The 23,840-nt window shown below is 34.4% G+C and overlaps 2 protein-coding genes across 2 annotated transcripts in view; one reads left to right on the top strand and one right to left on the bottom strand.

Annotated features, from left to right (window-relative positions):
- LOC132705902 (flotillin-2) overlaps positions 1–23,840 on the top strand; it is a 289,458-nt gene that overhangs the window by 43,153 nt on the left and 222,465 nt on the right. The gene's annotated exons all lie outside the window — the stretch shown is intronic.
- LOC132706319 (glucose dehydrogenase [FAD, quinone]-like) lies at positions 6,904–13,636 on the bottom strand. The gene is made up of 6 exons (XM_060677591.1): positions 13,560–13,636; positions 10,575–10,973; positions 10,189–10,523; positions 9,471–10,130; positions 7,306–7,522; positions 6,904–7,246 (listed from the first exon to the last, which is right to left on the bottom strand). The coding sequence occupies exons 2-6, from the start codon at positions 10,963–10,965 to the stop codon at positions 6,915–6,917; spliced, it is 1,935 nt and encodes a 644-aa protein (XP_060533574.1). The 5' UTR covers positions 10,966–10,973; positions 13,560–13,636; the 3' UTR covers positions 6,904–6,914.

The following is a 23,840-nucleotide window of genomic DNA, read 5'->3' as shown; positions in this document are numbered from 1 at the left end:
CCAAGGAATTCATCAGAAATCCATCGGTTAAATTTACAGACCTGTCAAGCAACAAAAGCAAGACCGTAAGAATAAGAATCAAAATAGAGAAAGCGAGATCTACGTTTATGAAAATGTAGAAAAATTTTTGCATAGGAAATATTGGAAATATTACCTTGGATTGTGATCCTCTACGGAACGGAGGCACGGATCATGAAAAATGAAGATATAAAAAGACTTTCCTTTTTTCGAATACTGGACATACCGGAGAATTTTCAGCTGGACGGAAAGGATAACGAATAATAAAATACTAAGACGATGGAAGAAAGAAAAAGAAATTATCCTAACAATTAAAAATTACAATTTGTGGGATATTTTATGATTGGCCAAAATATGACTTGCTACAGATAATAATACAGGGAAAGATACAAGGAACAAGAGTGTCGGAAGAAGCCACCATTCGTCGTTGAAAAATCTGCCTGACTGGTTTACATGCCCAACAAATCAATTATTTTGATGTGTTTTTTTAAAAATTCCTGTAGCTCTGATGATTGACTACTTTCGCAACGAAGAGTGCCCCTGAAGACAAAGAAGAATAATGATAGCTCTACTGACGGGCTTAAAAAGAATAGGAAAGAGCCACCACGGACTATACCAATCTACCTATTTATCTAGAGGGCGTTTACATCAACTGTGCAACGAGCTACACCAAGGAGCCACTGTCGAACTCGTGGAGCCTAATCAGAGGGACGAACCTAGATAAACCTCTATATACTTACGAAGAGAGTCATAATAGAACCTTTGGGTCGCGGTGTAATAGAACCGAAATTTGAGATGCAATTACTAGAACAGGCAGGAGCATAAAGGTGGAAAGAGCTAAGATAGATATAATAAACTACTAGTATATTAATATTTTTATTAAATAAAGGATGTACGATAAAATTTGGAAATTTTGGGAGTTCCGTGTAATACAGAGTCTTGACATTACCGTTCTTCTATTAAGTCAATCAAGGTGTTCGAACGTATCATACTCACCACATTCTGGCAATGAAGACGAATCAATTAGCTTATTCCGAAAACCACCCTCACAATATTCAAAATATTGCTTCCATCGTCAGCTATTTTTATAGGCTAGGTTATAGGTGAGTAGGAGTAAAGTATAGCGACAAATTATACCCGAATTGTCTGGGGTGGTAGCGATTGGAGTATTTTAACAGGAAAAGCGTATTTTTAAACTAAATTGAAAAAAAATTACTTTGAGAAATATCTGCCATGGATGGTATCACCTTCAATTGTTGTCGGATTCCGTATTTTTCATTTTAATTAAATCAAGTTGTACTTAGACTTCCTCGGTTGGTAAAATTATTCTTGAAGTCTCTCGCTGATGTCTTTAATTGACATTGACAGTTATATGCATTGTTTATTTATACATATATCGGAGCTCAAAATTTTTCAAAAATGAAAAAGTAGTTACCATGAATCCAAAAATCGAGCACATCGTTGCTCTGTCTACTCTAGAAACAGTGTTTTTTGTTGAAATACTTCAATTACGACTACCCTGTACATAATGAATAAAATTAAGTCAAAAGTTTTGCTAGTTGGAATTAAAATATATTTTTATTTGAACAGTAAAGGCTGAACAAGTAATTTTTTATGTAAAAGTTGTTAATTTGGATTTTGGATTTTTTATTAGTCATTTGTATATTTCTGGTTTTACTTCACCCAAAATCCAGTTGGCTAACTAATATCATCGATATCACCATATCAGTTTAAATAGCCAAGAGTATTTTTAAATACAAACCGAACGCTGTCAAAACAGTTTTTCACACATGGAAGATATTTTGTTTTGTTATCGCGTTGTTCTTTTTTTATTTATGGTATATACCATACAGCAGTTAAATGCTAGATAACATTTTATAGATTTTTATCCTCTTTTTGTAGTATTTTGAAGAAAAATTTTGTTAACAGTGGAAATAAGAATATGCACATTCAAAATATATATTTTTTAATATTTCGACAATAAATTATGATAAAACAGATTAGTGTTAGATTGAAAGAGGTAGATGGTTTGATTCGTGTTATTTTTTCAAGATGATTGGTGCTTTAACTAATGTAATATTACGAAATTTCCTAATTTATTCTTATCACCAAAATGGATGTTCAGTTCTGAAGAAAACATTCCCCTTTGATTACTTTGTTGTTTTTGTGTAGCCATAACAAAAATCGATAATGCATGGGTTGAAAATTATATTCAATTATTATATTATATTGAAAATATAATTCAGTTCTTAATTTTTATGAATTATATCTTATAACAATCTTAATTTAGAATATTTACAATATTTTTTTGCTTTCATTGAGGTTGTTTTCTTAAAATATATTTGTAAAAAAAAAGAAAGTTCAAAAAAGTTTACTAGCCAACTTTCTTTGGTGGTTTTATCATCTAATTTTTGAATTTCTTGTCGAAAATAATATTGAATGGATAAGCTAAAATGTAAATGTTTGATGCGCGTTTTTAAGACATTTTCCAACAATTTTTTCCTCGAATTTTGGGTTTAATTAAGTGTAGTTTTTTTTAATTTCGGCATTTCCTTTCTTGATGACGGACGTAAGCAAAATCAGCTTTTAAGATTCCCTGGGAACTCCAGTCAATATACGGTCTCTCAAAAAAAAAAAGACACAAACCAGTACCCATGAAACTCGATTCTCTAGTTTGCCGAATAATTTACCTGGGACATTCCTTCTGCATAAAAATAATAAAGCCAGAAGTCAGTATGTACTTATGTTAATAATTGTTTGAATATGTAAACACGCAAAAGTGCGTATAGCAGTAATTGGCACTTCCTTTTTAAATATTCCCGAGAAAAATACAAATTTAAAAAACCTTGTCGTGTAGGCGTTCGATTCTCGCTAATTTATGTGCCCACCTGTAAAGCGGTAAAAATAAAAACGATATCTTCAGGATGGTTCAGTGGCGAATGCACACCTATCCTTAATGAGGCGATATCAACAGAAATAACAATGCATTTAATTTTACTTTGTAGCAATTTTATTTTCTTATGTCGATAAGATTAATAATTACTTAATAACAAACAATATCACTCTGGTTTCGTACCGCACCAATACCCAAAAATAAAATTTTACACTTGATATAATAGCAAAACGTTTTCATTGCACTCTTTTGTTTGCTTCACCCGGAATATATTGAGAGTTCACTAAAGGCATTAAAACATCGTTTCAATTGTGATAAACATAACCTTCATTCCGCCGTGCATTTATCAACGCGCAAACAAACAATACGTTCAGTGCCTATTGTTTTTGGGATATTTTTCGATCTCCTAATCATCCATGCCAATGTCAAGATTTATTGTTTTCGATTATTCGGTATTATTGTGTTCCATGGTAGTCGTGCTAGTTTGTAGGAGATGTCATTATTTGAAATCTCGTATTTCTCTCATAATTTCTTGTGAACTGTGGATGTTTCCCAGCGGCTTAGTGGTATTTTCGGTTGTCGATGTTGTTGCAACTCACCCGGACTGCTCTGTGGTAATGTTGGGCGAGGATCAAATTTTGTACTTCACTTCCAATGAAGAAGCTTGAGGAATCGTGCGTTGATTTGAAAGCAGCTGTTTTAAATGTCACTGTTTGGACAAATATTTGCTGTCCGTCGATCTTCTCACCGAAGTCTCCCCTTTTTCTTCTTTCACATTGTAAAATAAGGGTTTTGCAGTGTTTAGCTTTCGTTTAGTACGATTCCTTTGTAGAAATCACGGTTTTTCATTTTGTCAATATTACTTTGCAACGTGGCCGGTTGTATTAGCCCCATGGCACGCTGAATATATTTTACGGGTTTCTATTTTATGGTTGTCTTCCACGATCCGTATTTGGGTAAGTTAACCTTGTTGGTTACGTCGTATATTAATTACTTTTATTTTTATGGTTGTTATGGAACCCCTGTCCCAACTTTAGCTAGCCGTATCGTGTCTAGTTCCTTTTTTTTGTATTTTGGAGTCTTGGATACTCCATCGTAACTAAATAAGAGCGAGGTGCAGTTCGTCTCCTTTCGAACATTGTCATCAGCATCCGACAAAGAGATTTAATCGTCTGAGAGCGCGAGGTCCAGCTTTCCTCCACCAGAAATACCATTCAGTTTGAATCGTTCGAGGTATTGGATCCAATACCGGTATAATATATCGTAAAATCTTCCACTACCAAATTCGACTTATTTAACTCACAACTCCATTACATAATTTGTTGTAACATCTTTAACTATAAAACTCAACTATTTAATTCTCATATATCATAAATACTTAATATGTAAAACCAACTTTGTAAACAATTTTTTTTAAACGAGGTTAGTGAGTTTCGATAAGGTACTTTCTCGTTAGTATTTCCTTTGGTTAATATTTCCAATTTTATTTCAATACTTCTCAATATTGCCAAGTAAGGTTTTTTACTCTCGTGCCTGTACTTCTGTCTTTGGAGTCCGTACTAGTTAATATATTTTCGAACATTTTAAATTAGAGGTTTACTGGAACATTCCTTTGAAGTTCCCCTTTGATTTCTTGGTCCAAACATCGGGCCAAGTGGCGCCCACACGGAATGTGTATAATAATTAAAAAAGAAAACACGATCCATAGCTCTCCAAAATCAGCTGCCGTCCGCTGCTCTACAGAGTAAGTATTGTTTTTAGGCCAAAACTTACTTTTTTTTATTGATGCAGACTGTATCTGTGACCTTGGAAACATATATCTTAAACTAAAAAAAAATCTCCTATCTCCTCGTTAGTCGGCGTTTTTAAATTATATACTTTTTAATATGCTCATGCTCCCTGCTTCCATATCTATCTGCCTTTGTTTTTGTTACATTTGTTGATTTCAATTAGCGTGTGTGTTTAGCCATATCAATTTTTTGATTTGTTCAACACAATCTTGTTTTCTTTGAGACTTCTTGTATGTTATTTATATTATTGGAATCACAATTACGTTAGTGAAAGAAGCTCGAGTTGAATTTCTTTTAATATTTACTTCCCTTGAGAGGTACGATGGACTATCTAACTTTGTAATTTGTATTTTTTTTAATAATTGGATTATTGTTGTGGAATAAATGTTTTATTTACTTAATTAATATATTCTTATTAATTTAATTAATTTGAGTTCAGAGGTAGAAATAAATAAATACTGATTACACAAAACAGCTGCAGTTTGTTTTTCAGCTACAATTACACCCTGAATTATGAATAACTATTGTTAAACTAAGCTCTATTCTATAGGCGTATTGTATAACTTTTATTATCATCAAGGTTTCTCTTGAGCTACTGCCTTACCGTTTAAAATTCAAATTATACTTATTTTCTGGCTTTTGTTGGCAAGTTTTGTTCTTAAAATAGCTGAACTTGTTGTGGACAAATGGATTAGTAAATTTTGCTTCCTTCGCCATCAAAACTAAACATTCGGAGTTCAAAAATAGTTAACATTTATTCGAATATGACTGGAGTTGCACAGTCTATAATATACCGTCTTGTGTACGAGTATAAACGCTTCCCAGTATATCATCAAAATACATATACACTCATACTTGAAAACACCTACCTACATTTCATTCCACGCGTGGCTAAGAAGAAATTGTGGAAAGAATCGCTTTTAATAGATAGGCATATCTGGACGAAACTTGGGCGGATTACTCACATTATTAGCAATAATGGATTTGTCAGTGGGGGCTTGATAGCCTGTCAATCAAAACATGAAGACGTGAATGTTGACTACTTCCAGCAAATGCTCCTGTCTCCTTGGTCTGCTATAGTAATGCATATACATCTGTTCGAAATTTATTGTCGACGAAATCGCTTCAAAATCAATATGACTGTGAATTGAACCCCATACAATTGGTATGGGCCTAAGTAAAATGGATTGTAGCAACGCATAACAACTCTTTGAAAATAAGGGACGTTGAAACTCTCTTAGCATTTAGTAGGATTTAGGATATATTGTGTGTGGCCGACGTACCGGCTTTCAGTTGCCACCTGTTGATCTATTGCGGCACACTCCAGAGTATTCAGCCCTCGTACAAAGTACTTACTTTCTTGAGATCGTGAAGTCTGAGAATTAGGGTTTCTAGTTTGAATAGGGCAGTCGTCAGATTTGACAAGGCCAATCTTGTGCATATGATGTTTGAGACTGCAGTTCCGGTGGACATCCCTCGGAGAACTTTGAGATTTGATTTCCTGATTGCTAGTGGGGTGTCGGTTATACGTTTCTTCATGGGACACTCTATCACTGCCTTTGAATGGGTTAAACCTGATAATCGCAGCCAGTATGCTTGAGTTTCCTCTCCTATCCATGCTTTGATTGCATTTATTGCCGATGTGTGAAGTGAATAATATGCTCGAAAACATTGTAGAGCGGCTTGTTGTTATGATTACTAACCTACATATGAAGTTTTATTGTAAATAGTCGAATTTTTTGAAATAATATTTATTGCAATTTATCTATTTTCTTATTATTCTTACTTCTATATAAGTTTTAATTTACTTGATATTAGAATAATTAAATCTCAATTATCTCTCCATCTCTATAATTATATAATATTATATTTATTATTCTAATAAACTGCCTGTAGTACCACCGCTGTCTCATTACTTTCATTCCCAAACTCGTTTTTCTATTGTAATATGATGCTAATTTAGGTCTTAAATACTGAATTACGGGACGTTCTCCGTCCTGTTTAATAATCCATATAATTGCAAATTTACATTGTATTACTGTCTTCTTTTTTAATGGTGCGCGTGCGTCTTTTAATAATTTGATTAGGCTTGTTATTAGCTTTTCCACAGAATATAAGAGCCATTTTAATTTTCTTTTCTTTTGTGGTTATATCTTAAAGAGCACCGAAATAAATAAAAAAAAAGGTAAACATTCGCTCACATTTTTTGCTTTTTATTGTTTTTTACTAATATGGGATCTTTTGATATCTCCAGAATCTATTAGATTGCTGGCCTCCCATTCCATTTTGATCAGGTCCGAAGCTTTTTCCCCTACCATGTACGCCGGGATATTGGTATGCGCTGTCAACGGCAACGGAATCACGCTGGTATCGGCCACCCTTAAATTCTTTATACCGTAGACCTTTAATTTATTATCGACGACTGCTTCCGGGTCATTGGACGGTCCCATTTTGCAAGTGGAAACCTGATGATGCAAAGTGGGCGTTATGTGACGCAGCGCGCATTCCCAATACTCGTCCGTATCGAACGTGTGACGTTCGCACCCTAAAATATTAAAATTTAGAGTTGGTGATTTGTAATTTTTAGAATTTGTTTTGAAGTACCTGGTAGCACTTTATCGTATTGCAGCGATCCGTATTTTTGAAACGACGGCATTTCGTTGATTCGTTGAATTTCCCTAATGGACGCTACGAAAGTCTTTATGTCGTGGTTTTCCGCATCGGTGAAGTAATTGGGGTAAAATTTCGGCCAATGGTACGGATTTTTGGATTTCAGCCTGAGGTAACCCACCGATTTTGGGTGAACCAGCATAGGTATAACCTAAAACATTTAAGTAGGGCTGACTAAGCTTTAATTTCTTTAGTTATCATTATAATAATTATTATTATTTTTATTATAAGACTTTTATTGTTTGCTAAAAAATATACTTCAATCTTGCATTCAAGCTCGTGGAAGTTCTTCCAGTCCTGAGAAATTGAGACCTTGGTGGAATATTTTATTAATAGAGGGTACATAAAAATTGTGTGGCTGGAGTATCTATTACTTTAAAGTTCAGCACATTCGCAAATCCTCTATTGCAAAATAACCATCATTTAACAAATTTACAACAATTTTTTTCTGGATGTTGCTAAACCAAGAAGTGCGGATTATGAATCCGAGCTGGGGCTATAGTCTCAATATGGTTGTTAGGATTTAAATATTTATCCACGTAAATCACAAGAATCTTCACCACCTCTCTACCCATTAAAGAAGTTATTATTAATACAATAAGAATCATTCCATAATCAATTTCTACAACAACTAATATTATTATATTATTTAATATTAGGCAACCGACCATTTTGAAGAGCTCTGCACTCATCCAGTGTGTACTGATCACTAATGCAAAAGATGGAAGAGAAGTGTTACTACGAAAGTATAACAATAAAGTAAAATTACTAATGCTAAAAATAATCAGAGATAGAAGTAAGCAGAGACAGAGAATTATGTATCTATTTAACTTTTTTTTATAGAAATATATCTAATTTAATAGAAAAATAGGTAGGAGAAGAAAATAATGTAAGAAGTAGAAGGAAAAATGGTCAGGAATTCATATTGACCTACTGCTTATCGAACAATTTTGCTCTGAGATGTGCTTTAAAAGTTATTACAGAGCTTGAAAGATTTTAAATTTATTAAATATATATAAAATATTAATTTCTTGCAAAAATTTTCGAGTCTTAATTCGTGTGTATCGATATGGTCAACACAGGATCCATATGCAGTGTATCCCACTTTATAACTGTCCACCCTTTTAAAAATCTCTGTTTATGGTTCGATTTTGTTTTTTGTTGTTGAAAATGCAGTAAAACTTAAAACACTTAAATGAGAATTATTATTAGGGCGGGCATAGAACCTAACCATACCAATTTTTATAATGATTCAATACACGGTGTTTGAAATATCGTTTGCGCACCGCTTAAGGCTGTACATTTTTGTAAATTCTTTGATTACGGTTTGATTTTGATAACTTTTTTTTGTTGGATAGATCTCTCTTCGTATTATATCATCCTAAAGTCTTGGCAAACTGGGACTAAGTTTATATATATTGAAAGGGGCTACTAGGGATTTCTTTAAGAAATTAATTATCAACGAATTCTTTCAAAGACTTTTTGAAGGACATTTATTTTTTAGTATCGGTATTAATAAATCTTATTATTAGTAAATCTCAGTATGTCGTCGTCAATCAATTTTGACATTTCTATTATTTTCGTTATTAGATGCGAATTAAAAATCCTTTTTAATTAAAAAAATACAGGTTTGTAAAGTCTGTTTAGTTCATACCTAATCCTTTCTAATCAAATTTAATTTTAAGAACATCGTTCAAATACTAAGATTTGTTCAATTTATACACTTTTTTGTTAAAGAAATCATTAATAATAGCCCTTCTTGATATTTGACATCAAAAATTAGATCCAGTTAGACTTTCGGTTGATGTAATAAGAAACATAAGGTTTAAGTGCGTTTTTGATACATCTTTCCAACAAATTATCAAAATCAAACCATAATCAAAGATTTTACAATGATGTACAGCTTCAAACACCCTTGAAACTAACAGAAATATCGTTTAATTAAATATTTATGTTTACTAAAATGTTTGTTTTTATTTACAAAAGATTACTAATTTCTGCGGATTGATTTTTAGATGTTTTCTTGTTACACCAGTCAGATTTTTTAAAGTATTTGTCGTATTCCAGTTGTTTTGACTTAAAAGTAATTGTCCACTTACTTGCCACACTGATTTGTCTTCTAAATCCTTCCAATACCCATCGTACAACTCTTGCTTAATGCTAAGGGTATTTTTATAAGCTAGACCTCTATCGGTGGCCACACTGCCTCCGATGAAAATAAGCTCCATATCTGGGTAAGAGTCTGGATCGGTGGAGGCGTTGGTTTTGATATACGCCAACGCTTCAACGCCTCCGAGAGTGGTCAGTGGTCCTTTTCCGTTGGCGATGAGGTCCAGGTAATTCACGGGATTGTATAAATCCGATTGTCGATTAACTATGGTGGTATTGGTTATAAAATTTAATCCTACGAATGTTATGTGATCGTACATCTTCTGGCCGACCGGTAGATTTTGAACGACCGGAATGTTGAGCTCTTCTAGGTGTTCCTTTGGTCCTATACCCGATAACATTAACAATTGAGGGGAGTTAAAGGCGCCGGCTGATAAAATAACTTCCTTGGTCACCAACGCTTTATAGTAGCGTCTATTTTTGACGTATTTTATGCCGTAAGCCGAGCTGGTACCGGGATTGATCAAAATTTTGATTGCTCTGGAATTAAGAGATACTTTCAAATTATTTCTGTCTCGAGCTGGGCGCAAGTATGCCTTTTCGCCGCTACAGCGCTTTCCCCTTCTTAGATTACCCTGTACGTACGATACCTGGAGAAAAGCGTGTTGTTTTGCAACGGATTCGTTCAACAACCATTGTTTTACTTACACCCATTTGATCTTTGCCATTGTAGTCCACATACGGATGTCCCGCTTCTTGTGCAGCTTTGACAAAAGCGTGCGCGGACTCACTTCTGTGGGGTATATCGCCGACAGACAGATATCCTCCCTTTTGGTGGTACTCCTTGTCTTGTACTTCTATATCAGCGTCTTCCATTTTAATAAAATATGGTAGGACATCTTTGTAAGACCATCCCGGGTTGCCCATAGCGGCCCATCTGTCGTAATCCAGAGGATTTCCTCTAACGTGAATCATGTAATTGAGGACGGTGGTTCCTCCCAGCGCCCTACCTCGTGGCCAGTGCATTCTTTGATCGGGACACCCTGAAATATTTTCGTTTCATTACAATGACGACGGTCGGAAAGTGTACTTACCTAAGCATGCGCCGTCTTGTTTCTCCGCTTTGTAATTCCAGTCGATTTTGCTGAATTGAAATACGGGAGCCAATACTGGAATGTCCGTCAGCGGTATGGCTTCGTCGCCTACTTCCAGGAGCAGAATTTTCCATTTTTGATTTTCCGACAAGCGATTTGCTAGGACGGAGCCCGCGGATCCGGATCCTACTATGATGAAGTCGTAGGTTTCTTCTACTGGTGTATTCGGATGCAAATACTCCTTGTTTATTGGAAACAAAGGTAGATGGAGTCGCTTTTCTCTGGTTAGTGTGATTGCTGCATTTTCCGTCGTGTTATTTGAAAAGTCTGCCAAAGTCGAAGAGTATGCCCGTGTCGTGCAGATAAACAATAGCAAAATCTCTCTGGTCATTTTTATATCTGAAAGATTGCTCAAATTGGCATTCATTGTGGCTAAATGGTAATCAGCGTTATATGCGAATTTGACGTGCATATAAATGTGGTTACATTTACATGTTATATGTTGGTCGAGGTCAGACTACAATTTGAATTAATCTCTAAGCGTTCTTTAGGTTATGCAGGGTCACTGTTGTAGAGCAGGAATTCCGATGTTTGTTGATTGAACGCATTAAAATTTGATACATAAATATTTTTTCACTCTCTTCTCTAGGTGATAAGTGATACTTTCAGATGTCAACTTCGTTACCCACGGTTGCGAGCTGGTTCGGTCGTTTTCGGTACTTTAATCACGGATTTGGAAGCGATCAGATATTTTCGGTAGATTTTAGTCACGTGACAAGTATTCGTGCTGTTTTGCAACAATGTACTCAAAAACTAATGGTCACTCCTCTGCGCTGTGCTCGTGCTAAATGATATTCGTGACTAAAATGACATTTATCAAACTTTTTGGATGTCATACTGTAAAATTGACCAAGTTTGGAGTGACAAGTTGCCTTATTGAGGAGTTTGCTGTTATTTGAAATGGAACACAAAAGAAGATAAAAATGAATTTGCATTCGGTTTGAGCGACCAATTTTGCATTTTGAATGACACACTCGGAATGTTTTATATTTTTGGATTCAGTAGAATCATGTACGCATGATTTTGTAAATTTTATTTGGGTTTTCTAATTGATTTTGAAAATTGTATCTAGACGGCTATGACGTTCATTCATACAGTAGTGCCACCATTGACTACATATTAACAAAAATTTCCACAATTAACTTATATCAATTCCTTCCAATTTCAATATGCTATCTGAAACAGTTTAAAAGGTATAGTGTTCCCACTTTCTTGTGTCACCAGGTATATTTTTGTTTGATGATAAATTTTAAGTGTTTAATTTTGGATTTTTGGTAAAGTGGTGACAGGAAAGATTAAACTTCAACTCTCAATATAATGATAATAACAATATTAATAAATTGTTTTTAATATTCAGATATTGGAAATAAGGAAATAGAAAGAATGATTTTAATAGTCAAAAGGATAACATTTTCATGTACGGTCTGGTCAATAAATTCTGTTTCATTGTTTCAACTTTCCAATGTTTCTTTATTTCGCATTTGAATGTTACATTCAATGATGATACATAGATTGTACATTTATGCACGTCATTTTGTGATAGATATAGTGTAAATAGATAGAGTATAAATAAAATGTAAACCAACAAATATATGCATAACAAATAGAGGCATTCACCAAAGAAATATTAGTATAAATACGAACACAAAAATTATACAATATATTTAATTAACACACTTTAGAATTAGCATTATTGTACTTACCTACTACAAAGGTGAGCCGTTATGGAATTCATCTACTGTATAGTAACATTCAGCTGTTAATAGTGATTTTAGTTTTTGATAAACAGTGGTAATTTAATTTGTTCATCCTATAAGCTCTTGTCGATCTTTGCAATTTTATTATAACATTTAATTGCGACGTATGTATGATGCTCTTGTGCTATAGAAAGTCTTGTTAATGGCTGTGTAAGATCATTTTTTGCCCATTTATTGTGGTTATGTACGTCTTTTTTTCTTATTTATATTATGTTTTTTTACGTATATAAGTAATGAATAAACATATAATGATGTTAATGTTAAAATTCCCAACTCTTTGAAATGTTTTCTACAAAACACTGTTCTTTTTTGTAAACATTTAAGTTATCTTGAGAATGGAGATACAAATTTCTGTACTTGGTACCAGGAGTCTACTTTTTTGTGAGTATTTTAGTGGCGATATTTCGACAACTTTGTACCATAAAAAAAAATAATTTGAATACCCGCCAATAGGAAAAAAAGCCTTATCTATCAGTATCGGCAAAAATGCAATCCTGAAGTTACTCTATACCGTAAAAAGTAAAAATGACCAAATATAAGTACGATTTATAAAAGAAAATTTAAAGTTTTTTTTTCTTTTAACTTTGCAATTGGTGAACCATTTTTGAAATAAGGTATTTCTTGGTCTGTGTCAATTTTGCCGAATATCATATATTCAATATCTCTAACGATGATGATATGAAGAAATCAAAATAGTAGCTCACTGAGTATTCTTTTTTGTTAAACACAAAACAAACAAAACATAACAAATATGAGTCGAGTACGGCAGGGAAGTTGAACATTTAAGAAATTGGGGGAAAAAAACTAAAAAATCTGGAAATGCCATATAGTAGATAGCTTCCACCACCCCAAACTTTTCGGATGTTATAAAACTTAAGGCGTGACAGTTACATGAAATCGCGCGTGAAATTTTTACTTATTAATTGTATAATTGGTGCTGTAAACATCCACGCAGAGAAAGTAGTTTTGCTAATAATCGGATGGCGATGACCGACCGGATGTGACCTTGAAAGATCTCGCACTCGTGGAGGCGCTCACGGAGTCGTTTTCGAAAGCGACAGTGAATTAACGTCGTTAGTGATTCTTGGTTAGTTGTGATATTTAACATGATTTCCACTACCGGCAAATATTTTTTTATCGATTAATCTTTCATTGCAACTGTACTTACCAATTTTTACTATTTTCTCGCTCTACATTCGCCGGTTATCACATCACGCACGACAGAACGACTTGCTGACCGCCAGGCACCGTACTCTTCGGTGCTACAGAAAAATTCGGACGGTATTCATTAAGAAATGGTACCGGTGGTGGTACCTTGTCTTTGGCGCGTTTTTATTACATCCATTGCCGAACTTTTGGCATTCTTCATGTTAATTTGTCGATATTTAGCAAGCCATTAAATCGCTATTCGGGACTTATAGCTTATTATCGCCGAATTTTTCCTTTGAATTTGGATTGCAAATTAACCTGACATGTTTTACGTTGGATTAATCGGCTGAGGTCTACGCAATTAAGTGCGGAACATACACTTTCAGCAAGAGCTACGAACGCATTTTTTTCTACGAGGATAAGAAAAACACATGAAAGAGAAAATAGTATAAAAAATGGTTTATATTTATTAATTTGTATTGCAATTAAAAAATTCGACAAAACTACTTCTTAATATTAATATTAATCGTGAATGTTGCAAATTAATCGCTGGTTCCAAAAGAATTTTCCAAACCGGAAAAAACAATAACGGTGGCTGTTGAATTCCTTGTATAGCGTTTTCACAGGTAAATGGTTTCGGCCTAATGTTCGGTGTGCTGCTTGTAGGTAAAAACGCATACTTGTGTTGTTTTTTTTTTTTAACTTTTTTTTATTTCGTTTTATTTTCTCAAAGCGCGGTGTCAATGTGTTGTTTTCTAGAATAAAAAACTAGAATTAAAACTAGAATGTAGCATAAAGATTTAGGTGACTATAATGTTTGAAGAAATGATTTGTTGCTGACGAAACTCAAATAAAATGTCGAATTACTAACGTTACTAAGATATCACAAATAGAAAAGAGGAATCCCACCGATTATAAAAATGGCGGCATGGTGTATGCGAAATAAGAAAATTCCTCCATGCCACATGGTTTGACACTTTAATACTCTGTATTCGTTTCTTTCGGAAAATGTAGAGCCACAGCTATTTGTTGTTTGTCATTTGTTGGCAGAGGCAACACGTCATACAGTGTTGCGGCCTATCGTATATAGCACATATCAAATCAACTGAAATTAGATGGGATGCTAGTGTGTTAGATTTAATAAAGGAAAGTGTTAATAACTTCCCCCCCTGATATTTGGAAAAATTCAGTTAATCGTGTTATTACTGTAGAAAATTGTTGGCATATTGTTAAACCCATTATAATTAATTTAGGTAAAGATAGTATCAGCGACATTAAACTACATATGGAATATTCTCTATTTTATTAAATTTATTATAAATATTTCATGCCAATAATATTCTTTTCTTTCCGAGCATGCCATTTTTTACATTTGCTCATGTGTGGCATGTTTATTGGTAAGCTCTTCTCCACACAATGGAACCTGCACAGGTAGTTCTATTACATCAAGTAATCCAAAATCATCACCGCAAATACGTAGGGAAACCCTAGCCATGGCCGAACGAAGCAGACAACATGAAGACCCCAGACATCCTATGTACCAATATATTCCGGCAGCGGCCAGACTGAAATCAATTCGAGCCTTTATACAATCTACACAGCCTCTAAAACTGCTACCAAGGAGACAAAATGGGAACAGCGCCTAGCAAACAACGACATCCCAACCTGGAATATAAAAGAAAAACTTCCTGCAGGCTCTAACTTAGACCGGGGTACCTGGAAAACCCTCAACCGACTCCGGTGCCAAATGGGGAGATCCAAGAACAACATCCTGAAATGAGGATCTGTGGAAGAGGAAACGTGTGAATGTGGAGAATCCCAGACAATGGAGCACCTTCTAGCGTGTCAATCCCTACAAGCCCCATGTACCATCCGGGACCTTTGGACGTGCAATGAAAATGCTGTGAAATGCGCCAGACACTGGAGTGAGATATGAACAATATCTAATAATTTCTAGTCACAAGTTGTAGTCAGACACGATTAAATAAATCTATTTGTGAAAACACTTTACCGCCCGAAGTAAATCTATTGATTTAAGAAATACGTGGAACCGTTTTTGGGGTGCAAACTTTTTATTAACAATTTCAAAAAAATGGCTAGCTTCAAATTTGTGTAAACGCGGAATTACTAACAAATTTTGTTAAACTTATAAAGTCGATGGAAATCATAAATAGTAAACATCATCTTTCCACGCTAAATGTCCAATTGTACACTAATCAGGCGTCCGCGAAGTGTCATTTTAAAACGTCAGTTTCATAAACCACTATCGTGAGCTACTGCGTGTTCTTTCTATACTTTAGTCATTTATGCATTACATTCATCAAGGCACACAGTAAATTTAGTCGTGCTGTCTTGTGACGGTATTAAAGAAATTATAGAATGCAAGAAGTTTAAAAACCGTTTCAGGCCCTCGTTCATTAAACACTCGTTCCGCTGCGCTCCACTTGCGGCAAAGCAAAATCGTGTCGTTTATGGTACTTGTTTTGTAGTTTACTATTTTGTCTGTTTTTTTTTTTTTTTTGTTGGGACCAATTACGGAAAAAAATGCTCTTGTGATAATTTCAATTTAAGTTATTAGTAAGGATTATTAAACAAAATTAGTTTGATCTCTTCTTTTCTTCGAATTTAAATTTGTCTTCGAAACGGAGCAAGTGATTTTCTATCAACTGTAAAAGTGTGTCCCCCGCAACCTGGCCTACCTTGTATTAAAGAAAACACAACGCGAAACTTTGCAAACTTTATTGATCAGAAACGAAGTTCAATGTCCGGCGTTCTCTTCATTTTCAACCGAAAACCCGTCGAACACGAACTTGTCGTTCCTCTTCAAAATGTCATCGGCAGTGATTTCGTAGTTAAGCGTGTTTCCTGATACGTAGGTGCTTACTCTGGCTCGACCTTGAGGATCGGCGGTTGGTCCATCAAGAGGTTCAACTTCCTCCCTAATTTAAGATTCAGAGAAAAAAGGAATTAGTTTTCATATTCCTTACCTATTTTTTTCAAATAGTATATTGTGCAACAAGTTTGATTAACGCCATTTTAGTCACGAGTTCGATTTGAATGACGTATGATGTGGCGGCTCTGCTCGTACCTATACAAATTGGTGACTAAAGTGTTGTTTATAAGACTTTTTGCATAAGAAGTGTTCTTAATTTTAACTAGCTGTAACTTCGACATATCTCTGGTTGCTGTATCAGTGTTTTCGGACATTTTCTCGTTATACAGTAAACACTTCGCGAAGAAGAATTTAAAAAAAGGGTATTCTTATAAAACTGTTTATTAAAATACTGGGTCGACACCTTTGAACGTTTTTGTCATTGTTAATAAAATTCGGTTTTTATTTTAAAATCAGAACTAAGCAACTAACTGTAGCCAGTGTTGAAATTTATTACAGTTGTAAATAAAATTAACAAAACCAGGTGCGTGCAAAAGTCTATGAAACGGAGCAATTATTCAGGCAATTAAGGAGAAGGGTCAAAGCCTTACTAATAAAATAATACCCTTTTAATATTTGCACCTTTCTGGTGAAAACACTAAATCAAATGAGAGAGGCTGCTGAGAAAATCAAACTTAAACTTTACAGAGAATAAACACATTGCTGTTATAACATATTGTAAAATTAACAAAAAATCAAATAAAGCCCCCTTTTTTGCAACCCGCTGGTTTTGATCATTTTTCTTAAAAGTTAATTTTTGATGCAGTTTACACGTCAACTGTTATTGTTTAGTTCCAATTTTAAAATAAAAGCGGAATTTCATAAAATGGTCGTATTTCCATGTATAAAAAAATTGGGAAAGGGATCCTTAGGTGTTATAAAAAAACTTTACAGGACTCGAAATGTTTTTCAAAACTTTCGTCAAAAAATGAAAATTTTTCGCTGTGTAGCATTAACACCCTGTATAACGAGATGGGGTTTGAGAAAAAAATTCCGACACCAATGACGCGTAGCTCAAAGATGGCGCTTTGCACCACTGCAGAGAAATTTAGACAGCTATACAAATTTTGGTTTTCCATTTTCCACCAGCACACTTACTTGATGACCCTGTATCCTTTTTCGTCTGCCTCGTAATGGACGGTCCTCTTGTAGTACCCGTCGCTGTACGAGTACTTCCCCTTCACCGCCAATCCATCCCTCACCTCCTCTCTCTGATGAACGTTGCCGTTGATGTCGTCGCTGATATCGCTAGCAAATTCGTATTTTGCGTTTTGAGCTTGTTTTCGGAAAAGTTCTTCATCAATATCCTGCTCGTCTTTGGAAGGTGATGCAATCCTTGGTCTGGAAGAGGGCACGATGGCGATTTCCGGCTTTGCTTTTTGGACACGGAACACTTCTAGGTTAGGGTTTCCGGCCGTTGTCGTTTGGATCGCGAAATATTTGCTTCTTAGTGACGGCAATGTGGTAGACTCTCGTTGCGGAAAGGATTCGGTGACTTGTTGTGGAGGGCGAGGTTTTCTCCTGGAGGTTACTCTTCTTTGTTGAGGTCTTGCGGTGGTGTGCGTTAATATTTGCCGGTTGGTTTGAGGTATCGGTTGGGCGCTGGTTGTGGTGGGTTGTTGTATTAGGACGGTGGGGGGCGTTGGTCTTGATGTCGTCAGCGCTACCGGCGTTGGCGGCTGAATATGTAAAATGTTGCGTGGAATTATTCGACGGAGGGAGACGATAGAAATCTTATATCTGACCAAATTTTACTTCCTAGGTGTTAAAAATAAGCATTTCCATTTTTGTTCGGATTAAAAACGGTAAAATCGGTACCATTTAAAATTGGCATTTTTTTACTCATAGTGGGTTTAGATATATTTAAATGTTTTATTTTTTTTTAGATTTTTTTGCCATAGAATTTAGACAAAGTTGTTAATAGAATTTAATCGTTTTTTAAATAAACAAGACTTTAAACTTTTGTCTCTTAAATCGAATGCCAGATTGTTAAAAATACGAACACCTAAATAATCAGGTGATCTCGAAGTCGTCGACAGCCTAACAATAGGGAACATGGAGCTTACCACTCTGCCTTGTATGCTTCGAATGCACCTCATCAATTAACTTAAAATTCGACAAATTGTTAAAGACATACAATGACTTTTCAAAAATTAATTATGTACTGTGCAAATAAACTCCTACAAGACGTAAACTTGGAAATATCCGCAATATTCCTTAATATACGTTTTTATCAGCATTTACAGATCCTCCCCACAAATTGATCCCATAACGTAATCGGGACTCCACATTCTCATAGTATAAATTAAGCAACTGTTGTCTGGTTAAAATATTTTGAACATTCATAAAAAGATAATTTACACTATTTAGAGTTAAAATAAGAGTATCACAATGAGACTTCCAGTTTGAACATTCATGCAAACCCAATCTTAGAAATCTTACAGTATACCTACTTGCGATAGTGTCATTGCCTAAAGAGATTTGTCACATTGTTTCTGATAATTATGAATCCTTGTAGTTCGGGTTTAACGTGCATTGAAATATAGATTAATTTTTCCAAACCATGTATCTATTTGCGCTTTGAGTTATTTTTTTTTATATTATTAATACTTTCATGGTACGAAGAATTATTTTGAAATTTTATAGTTACTTTCAATATCGTTGCAAGAAACATGAAGCTGTAATCGATTAAATGTTAAAATTGTGTCAGATTAATTTAATGTCATTAATTTGTCGATGTTCAAGTTAAATACATTAAAAGTTCAAATTGTTATCGGTTAAACAGAAAAGAAAATAATTTTAAATCTAAATCACTTTTCCTACTACCATTGTGTTTTAAATTTGAAATAAATGTACTTTACTATTGTATCGTTTCATTTGGAAACATATGGTGGCCCCTTAAGTGACCACACTGTATATAATACATGTAAATAAGTAATAGTACATTACGCAACATGTTTGGTAAATGCTATTTAATTACGGAGCGAGTGCTTAATAAACGTTGTTATAATCTAAGAAAAAAACTAGATTTTGTCTTAAGGGCCCTTAAACTTTAATCTACTCTAGTCTAGGAATTTTTGTAAATGTCATATATATACATATTTTAAAATATCATTTATTATAAGCAACATGTCAAATGTTTATATTAATTTCTGCTATATTCATAAATTATAGAATGGACATTAAACCATGCGAGACAGCTACAAGATGTGTTACAGAAAATCCCCTATAAATACAATTCTAGTTCATTTTTAAAAGTTGGTCCGCTGTTCATGTAAACGTGCCAGTTGTGTGATAATATTAAAGTTTGTTTAAAACCAACACTGAATATTTAACTGTCTTTCGTAATTCGCGATAAGGGAACGGAGAATAAAAAAAAAATCAGATTTTCACGAAATTATATATATACACATGACAATTGTTTCGACAACACCGTGTCTTTATCAAATATATAATTTCGTGAAAATCTGAAATTTTAGTTCTTATTTATTTTATTAAATGGATTTTCATCAAGTAAAAGCCAGTTTAAGGATGGAGAGTTATTGAGATTGATAAAACTATCCTCACTAATTATATAATCATCACCATAATTCAAGGGACGATCCAGACAAAGGCAATGACACAAAATTTGATTAACAGTTTATATAAAACAGTTAATTAATAGATTTCCTATAATTTTCTTCCTCTTTTTTGAATTATCAAGTAGGGTTTTCGTTCATCTCTTTCATCTTTAACAACTTCTCTCCATTTTTTCTTTTTCACAAATGATGTAATATATTATATATCGAAATTACTTTTCGAAAACTTAAATGAACTAGTTTTACTATCCTTGACAAATATTATATTTATATATTATGGCGAACAGATGGTCTTTGTTTCCCTTTTTGTTTAGTTGTCAGGTGGTAGGTATGACACGGAGTTGGGTAAGAGATATAACAATGTAATCTTACCTGAGGTTTTTCTTGCGCGGAAAGCTGTTTATATTGAATCAAGAATTCCTTAAACAGTTCCCGTACGAATGGGTCGTCCCTCAACTCGTCCGAGTGTTGACGGTCAGCATTTTGGGACCTTACTTCGTCGACATTGCCGCTGAAAAGGTTAAACCTTTGGCAACGCGCGAAACCTAGGCAAAATAGCCAGAACACCAGTTTAGTTGACTTCGCGACCATTTCGCACAGAGTAAAGGACTGGCTCTTCGTTTCTGAGGGTCTTAAGCGCTCGGGGGAAAGTTAATGCGCTTTTGATGCATTTCATATTGCCGAATTTCTCGTTGACAAATTTTTAACATTTTTGTACATACACCAACGTATTTTGTTTAGTGATTCTAAAGATACTTTCGTTATTTTTATGGAGGATGTTTCCGTGTCCCTTCTGGTCGGTCTCTTTTTGCCGGGTATTTAAGAAAACATGTGCCATCGCTGGAGGGGAGATTCCTCACGTAAAAATAAGACTTTTTCTATAGCAACGTGGGCCTGATTCTGCTTCGTTTCGTAGCTACAGGGTGTTAAAGAATTTTTATTTGTTTGATATATTGTAGTTTTATCCAAAACGACTAAAGCAATAAAAAAAATGGAGTTTAAAAGTTACTTAAATTAGTACATATTTTACTACAAAAAGAGTTGGCCAATTTGTTTTGTCTCTATTAATTCAAATTTAATCCGCAAAAAAATTTAATCTGAGAGTTGTCATTGCCATTGACACTTACCAAAGATATCAGTGGCGCGGACATTTTTTTTTATAAAAGTATTGCTGCTATAGCCGATACGCACGGCAGTGGTCAAGTTTTCCATTTGTATTACAATATGTACTAGTTTAAATAAATTTTACCCTCCAAATTTCATTGGATTCATTCTGGTCGTTTAGGCTAAATTTGGAGTAAACTAAAGAAATACAAATTCTTCAAAACCCTGTAGCTAAACGAATCACAATGATGTAAAAAAAGTCTTATTTTCACATGACTAATTTCCCGTTCACCGATGGCATATATTTTATGAAACGCCCTGTATAAACAATTTCTTGTATTCGGCATCGAGTGAAAATCTAGTTAAAGTTAAATGCGGAGATCTAGGAATGCGAGATGAATTTCAATTACCGGTTGAATTGGAAGGGGCAGTTTGTTTCGGTGACCTCCTAGATGCCTCGATTAATAACTTTTTTTTCTACTGGAAGTTTTACAATAATTGTAAAAAATAAAAATCAATTGAAAAATATGCCAAGCAAGCACAACAGACTTTCCGCGAAACAAAAATTGAGTAATGAGAATTAAAATGAATGGTGGAAAAAGTGGAAACGAAAGATTTAACTTTATTTCAGAGCACACGCATTGTAACAGTACAGTCTAGACCATTTCAATCAGGAATCAATTGTTCTGCAATTTTATTTTAAACTATCAAGTAAAGTATGTTCATAGATATAAGAAAGTAACTAACTGATACGAATTAAGGAAAACTGTAAGAATGAAATATGGCCGAACAGCTCCGTACTTTGATTAGAATTTAATTATTTGGGGTTTTGTTAGGAAAGATACTAAATAATATTTATTTATTTATGTATGTATTTATGTTTACATCTAAAATAAAATTCCGGGGTATCATAAGTGTAGATCCAGGTTCCATCCAAGTAAATAATTGGCCTTTGTTGTTCTCTGTAAATCCAATTTTTTTTTTTGATATTCCAGTCGCCATTTCCGAATTCTAAAAGAATCCAATAAAACTTGCCATTTGTCAATTTTTTTTAAATCTAAAACCCATGTGTTGAATACACTTCCATAAGGTAGTTCTGCCACATTTAACACCGGTTTCATCTTTTTCAAGCGTTCTAATTAAGATATCTAATGTAGGCACGCTTTGTTCCTCGTATAACTGGTAAATTTTACGCCGTATTATATGTTGATCACTGTCATCTACACTCGAGAAAATGTCAGCGTCGCTTCTTTTTTTCGTCGCTGAAATGGGATTATTCACAATTTTCCATACAGTTGATGTTGGAATTTTCGTCAATGCGGCCGTTTCTTCTAAAGTTGCTTGCTTGCTGACACCACGTTCAATGATAGAGAGTCAAATAAACATTGTTTATAACTTCCTTAGTCCCAATAGAATAGTGTTTTCTACATTTGGGCGGGAGCATCTCCTCAGATACACTAGACTCGCACATATTTGCATAATTCGCACACGATTCAACACACGCTGTATTACACACGAAATAAGAATGATTACTAATAAACTTAAACTAAGTAGTATACCAAACCAAAGAATATTAAACACAGGTATGTAGATTAGATTAGATTAGATTAGATTAGATTAACAGTTGGGAGAGCTAGCAGTCAGCCGTCCGTCACTGCGACCCAGAGGATCTATTGTGACTCTCTCCATAGCTATAGGGCTTTATCCAGGTTCGTCTCTCTAACCAGACTCCACAACTTCGATAATGGCTCCCTCGTATAGCTCTCTGCCTCTGGTTTGGTATTGCCCAGCAGATATGTAGGTATGTATAAAATTATTTTCTATTACGGACCACAATTTTATCTGAATTTAAATTCCGAAACTTTAGGTAATAATCTTGTTAATGTTGTTGTGTTGTTGTTGTTGTTGTTATGTTAATGACCAACCTTGGATATTCCCATTCAAAAGCAATTGGTTACTTTCTTATATCTATGAACAGACCATACCAATCGGCATTTAAAGAAAACTCGCCTTTTTCTTCCAAACAAGTCTAAGTTCGCTTAAATCGAATAAGTCGTTTACTTAGACATTGAGGAGCTTCCCCACTCTTATTTCAGTGGAATTTTGCAAGCTTTCTAGTATTGTTATTGAATTTGTTGCTTAATGTGAGAATTTTCGGTGAAATCTTGAATTTTTAGAGGACCCTAACAAGTGCGGAATTTAAGAAGAATTTCCTGGATTTTCTTATACCCATTTTAGTTACAACTGTTCTTCCTGAATCTCTAGGTCCACCATGTGAATATCATGACTTTAGTTTTTGATATCGTTATATGGATGTCTATAGTAATAATCATTGCATTACTCAGCCTTTATACGTGGTAGTTGATAATAAATATCACGTTACTTTTGCTGTCCTTTTCCTCGGTGTTATTCCAATTTGTGTCTGTGTATACTGAGTTTTTGTATCGAAGATTGCAAAATTGATGTATATTATTTTATTCTTCTAAAAATCTCTTTTATAAGCGGAGATACCATGTACTGGGTGGTAGTTTCTTTTTAAATAAAATATTATGCCACTGCTGGTTCATTGTATATGGCGCGAAGTAATGAAACCTCGTTTTACATGCAAAAGGACAAGATGGCGGTCCACTAATTATTTATGGGAATTCAAAAACTAGCAGCTTTTTATGAATTGCAGGTTGCACAA

Source organism: Cylas formicarius, unplaced genomic scaffold, assembly GCF_029955315.1.
Source record: "Cylas formicarius isolate icCylForm1 unplaced genomic scaffold, icCylForm1.1 PGA_scaffold_8__14_contigs__length_24414737, whole genome shotgun sequence".
Taxonomy (NCBI): domain Eukaryota; kingdom Metazoa; phylum Arthropoda; class Insecta; order Coleoptera; family Brentidae; genus Cylas; species Cylas formicarius.
Note: the sequence above shows the minus strand (reverse complement) of the source record. Positions and strands in the feature narration are given on the sequence as shown.

Bases quoted from the DNA above. Each gene is read 5' to 3' on its own strand.
- LOC132706319 (XM_060677591.1), bottom strand. From the start codon at position 10,965: ATGACCAGAGAGATTTTGCTATTGTTTATCTGCACGACACGGGCATAC. The intron at 7,523-9,470 runs GTAAGTGGACAA...TAAATGTTTTAG, and splicing joins AAGACAAATCAGTGTGGCAA to GTTATACCTATGCTGGTTCA. The intron at 7,247-7,305 runs GTACTTCAAAAC...TTAATATTTTAG, and splicing joins ATACGATAAAGTGCTACCAG to GGTGCGAACGTCACACGTTC.